Here is a 5,181-nt window from a genome sequence, read left to right as displayed (position 1 = left end):
GGATTGTTACAGGTAGTTCTCAACTTATGACTGGTTGCTTAGCAATCATTCAAAGTTACGACCTATCTGAAAAAGGGGACTTAAGACCCAGATGCAAAGTTCCAGTGGTTGGGCCACTCTCCTGCACAGTCATGTGACCACATTTCAGGCCCTCAGCAACAGTGCTGCATTTGGAGCCATTTGTCTTTTCACTGTCTCATTCCACTTCTCGGCCCTTAGGCTTCTGAAAGAAAGGGGTTGCAGGTAAGGGTTTTATTGCTCAGGTGGTCATAATTTTTGTTCCAAGCAGTTATTTATGTGTGAGAGAAGTTAAAACTGATTTTTATTTATCTGTATCCTGCCTTTATTATTTTTAGAAATACAAGGCAGCAACCATATCCAGTACACAGTTCTCCTATTTCCCCATAATAAGCAACCCATGAGGTGCATTGGGCTGAGAGTGACTGGTCCAAAGTCACCCTGCTGGTTTTTATGGCTAAGATGGGACTTGAACTCACGGCCTCCTGGTTTCTAGCCTGGTACCTTAACCACTAAACCGAAACAGTTCCGTGTTGTCAAGCCACCTTTCTCCTTGAAATACTTGCTAGGGCAGTAGAAACCCAGAAACAATCCCTTCTCTCCGTGTGCCTGTGTCTGTCTGTCTCTTTCTCTGTGCATGTCTGTGTGCGTGAAACAAGTTTCTGCAAATAGGGAAACGGGCTGCCCACAGGGTCAGCAGAACGTTGACACTGCAAAGGAAACATCAGCTTTGCTCTGGTTTCAAATAACAGTGGAGCCAGAAAAAAGAAAAGAAGAAAGAAACAAAGCCACATTTAGCTATCAAAACCAGCCAATTCTATAGAAGTTCAAAGCTGGTTCGAAACTGGTGCAGCATCCTTTTGTGGAGGTTTGCTATTCTTCCTCTGCTGCTTTCAGCTGGAACCCACCTTATGTAATAACTGTTAGAATGCGGTGTATGTAACAAATAGTTAGCTCCAAAATTAACAGAAAAATACAGAAACATCTGCAGAAGTGTCTTTTTAAAAAATATACATTTTTATAAGAACTTTTGGTTTCTCTTTTCATAATTTTTATATTTTGTTATTTATTATTACAGTTTAGGTTGGTTAGTTGGTTTTTTTTTATGCCTTCAAGTCATTGTTTACTCCTGGTGACTGCCTGCACAAGTTCCTGGAGTTTTCTTGGCAAGATTTCAAACGGGGTTTGCCACTGCCTGTTTCCTAAGGCTGAAAAAGAATAACTGATGCAAGGTCACCCAACTGGCTTTGTGCCTAAGAAAGACTAGAACTCCCAGTCTCCATATGTATTGAAAGAAAGTATTAAGGTAGCTTCATATGTATACAATAAGTGCATAAATTTACGTATGTCCTCTGTTTCTTTCTTTGTTCTTTTTGTAATACTGTGAAAGCCCTAATGCAGTTTTGGGTTTGGGGTTGGGGTTTAAAATGAAGAAAGGTTTTTATTGTTTTGTTTTACTTTTTATATATAATATTTGAGTATTGCTTAAAGTTAGTAAAATATCTAAACTAAGAAAGGTGTTTTCTCCCTCTAGGGTTAAAAAAAAAGATTGAATTTATATACAGGATTCTCTTAATATGAACTAGGATAGAGATTAATCAGTCAATAAAGATATATATCATTCCCCACAGCAATGAAAAGCAGAGGTCAAATTGATTCTTTTATCCAAAGCTGAGAATATATTTAACCTTGCTTCTGTTTTGAAATTGCTTCCAAATTTTGTGCTTGCAATGAAAAAGAAAATGAAATTTTGTTTTTGTTAATTACATAGGTTTATTGTTATAGAAATGGTTTGTACATACGGTTGGGTAAAAGCAAAAAGCTGTGACTGTAATGTTATCTTCTACTGTGCTAAAGAGAGTCAGAAGTTGGTGCCTTTTTCTTTTCTCTTCTTTTCTCACACTATCTTTTTTTCTTTTCCCTGCCCCTTTTTCTACTTTTCTATTAATTTTTAATTTTTTCTTCCTTTTTTAAAAAAAAAGAAATAGAACTCCCAGTCTCCAGCCTGGTGCCTTAGCCACTACACCAGGGGTGTCAAACTCAATTTCATTGAGGGCCGCATCAGCATTGCGGTTGCCCTCAAGGGGCCGGGTAGGTATGGCCAGGGTGGGCGTGGCCTACTGGGTGGGTGGGCGTGGCCAGCTCTACATCGTTCGCATCAAGGGTGCCTATGGGGGCCTGGGCAGGTGTGGGACAGATCTGAGGGTCTCTGGCAGAAGGAGGGTCTCTGGGCCAGGGCCAAGGCAGTGGGGGCCGGTCCCTCACTGTTTGCAGGATGGCTTTGCGGGCCACATGAAACCACTTTGCGGGCCGCATCCGGCCCCCGGGCCTTGTGTTTGACATGTCTGCACTACACCAATCAACTCTAATTGAAAGTGCCACTTCATTTTTGGGGACTTTAATGCTTTATCTCCCCTTTTCCACTCATCCTCCTACCCCATTATTCTTTATTCAATATTCTTCGTGGGGATGGTATAATAAAACACTTTTTCTCATTTTCATCTAGACTCATCGTTCTATGACTGAGAATGGCCCTAAACCTCCTCGACTCTAATGGATTGTGAAGCCTGAAGTCCAAGTCAAAGAGTTAGGACCACCATCTGAATTAAGGAATGTAATGATGAGCACCAACTTGAATTCTGGGCCCTTTTTTGGTCTCTTGTAATCTCTGCTTCTCCCAGAATCTTAAACAGACCTATCAAAGTCTTCCTTTCAGGTGGTTTCCAGGCATGTCAGCTGACAATGTTACTATATGCAATAATTATAGTGACATTCATCAACTGCAGGTGATTGGATACAGCTTGATCTTCATAGCAGGCTTATGTCTCAATGTTGCATCCCTCTTGATCTTCTTGTACTACCTGAAGCTCAAGTCAGTGGTAGCCATCTACATGTGTAACTTGGTTGTGAGTGACCTCCTTTTCACCATATCTTTGCCCTTCCGCATTTACTATTATTACATGGGGGAATGGCCCTTTGGAAGTTTCCTTTGTCAAGTCTCAGGTTCCCTCTTTCAAATAAATATGTATGGTAGTTGCCTCTTCCTGATGTTCATCAACTTGGACCGCTTTATTGCTATTGTCTACCCACTACGCTGGCGCCATCTCCGGCGTCCCAAAGTGGCCCGGCTGCTCTGCTGTGTGGTTTGGGTACTAATCCTGATAAGCTCTATTCCAGTTGCGGTAATCCACAAGACAACTCCATGTATTAAGCAAAGTGGAACAAATTCTAAACAAAATGAAATTACTGTGTGCTTTGAAAGCTTCAGTAAACATTTGTGGCAGGGCAAAATCTTCGGTCTGGTCATTTTAGCAGAGATTCTTGGCTTTCTCCTCCCTCTGACCTCTGTGACGGTCTGCTCAATCCGAATTTTTCAGAAACTATGCCAGACTCATGGGACCAAGACCCTGCGACAAGAAAAGACCATTCGCATGCTTGTAGTCAATCTGGTCATCTTTATCATCTGCTTTGTACCCTACAACACCATTCTGGCAGTCTACGGGATGATAAAAGCCAGTGTGATTAAGACTGATTTAACCATGCAGGCTTCAGTGCGCAACGCCCTTATCATCACTATGCTATTTGCAAGTATGAATTGTACCCTGGACCCCTTGATCTATTATTTCAATACAGAAGGCTTCAAAAATACTTTGAAGAAAATAAGAAGAGGGCAAGCTTGGGATTTTGAGATGGGAACACTTCAGTCTCGAGCAAGAAAAGTTGGTTCCTACAAGGCAGCAAATGTTAAGCAAGACAGTAATCAATATCCAGTTCAGAATTCGATTGCTCCCTGTGAAGACTTGCCATTTGCTTCCCCTCAGATATTCCTGAGTAGCTCCATTGAAGAGTGAAATATAGAGATGGGGGAACTATCAAGCTTTTGGAATGAATTGGCATTACGGAAAGTAATTGCCAGAAACATTTGAACAAAATATGAAGATTTGATGCACTTAAACACTGTAAAGCCCAATACCGTACAGTAAGTATTTCATATTTCAAGAACAATTTCCAATATTGATTTTGGAATTTATTTACCATTTCCCTTCCATAGAGCTGTCTGATATTCATATGAATGCTATAAGGTATTTATGATTAAAATCAGTCAATTCCAGCTTCAGTTCAGGCTCCCAATGGTGTAGTATCACTTGCTTCAGCAACTGGCGTCAGCATGAACCAAGAAGGGTTGTGGTCCATGGGTCACACTGTTGCAGAAATACAAATTGCAATTGCTATACTTTTCTCCAAAACCTTTACACCAAAAATATATATTAGCTGTTTCTGTATCTATAATAACTTTACATTTTAATGACATAATTCTTTTTTCTTTGAGCCTTGGGGAAATAGTTTACAAATACCTAAAATAAAAAGCCAACCAAACAAAAACATATCCCTGCATCACTCAGCATTGGTTTAAGGCCCAGTGCTAGGCAGAAGGCATTCAGTGAACAGAAAGTTTCAGTGGTCTAAAGGAGAGAGCACGGGGGGGGGGGGGGGAGGCTCAGCTAATCTCAATGTACACATGTTGTACTTTGCCAATAAAGGTTTATTATTATTATTATTATTATTTGAATTGGAGAGGGACAAGGGTTTTTTTGCACAGCCAACCTTCAATTGCAATGGGCTAGAGTGGAGCTTATAGGAATTATTATTAAACCCCTCCCTCAAACACACACACAGTACAGGTAATCCTCAACTTACAACAGTTCATTGAGTGACTGTTCAAATTTGCAACGATATTAGAAAAGGAGACTTATGACTGTTTTTCACACTTATGACCGTTGCAGCATCTCCATGGTCACATGATCAAAATTAGCTGCTTGGCAACTGATTTATATGTATGACGGTTGCAGTGTCCCGGGGTCATGTGACCACCTTTTGTGACCTCCTAACAAACAATGGGGAGGCCAAATTCACTTAACATCAGTGTTACTAATTTAACAACTGCAGTGATTGTTAACACTTAACAAGAACTGTGGCAAGGCTGTAAAATGGAGCAATATTCACTTAACAACTGTCTTGCTTAGAAATAGAGATTTGGGGCTCAGTTGTGGTCATACATCAAGGACTACCTGTACATACACTGAATGCAAACACTGTATTTCTTTATGTCAGCTCTTGCCACCATAAAGGTTTTATGCAAGTTGTTCGTTAAAGCCTGTTTAA

General features: G+C 40.5%; 1 protein-coding gene across 1 annotated transcript; it reads left to right on the top strand.

The window, feature by feature from the left end:
- Positions 1 to 2,747: 2,747 nt before the first annotated feature.
- Positions 2,748 to 3,987, top strand: LPAR5 (lysophosphatidic acid receptor 5; the record flags this gene model as incomplete). Its single annotated transcript, XM_081319412.1, has 1 exon — positions 2,748 to 3,987. One exon carries the CDS (start codon positions 2,748 to 2,750, stop codon positions 3,867 to 3,869), a length of 1,122 nt encoding a protein of 373 aa, XP_081175538.1. The 3' UTR covers positions 3,870 to 3,987.
- Between the last annotated feature and the right edge of the window lie 1,194 nt (positions 3,988 to 5,181).

The sequence above is a fragment of the Vipera berus genome (genome assembly GCF_964194415.1).
Source record: "Vipera berus genome assembly, chromosome: 2".
Taxonomy (NCBI): domain Eukaryota; kingdom Metazoa; phylum Chordata; class Lepidosauria; order Squamata; family Viperidae; genus Vipera; species Vipera berus.
Note: the sequence above shows the minus strand (reverse complement) of the source record. Positions and strands in the feature narration are given on the sequence as shown.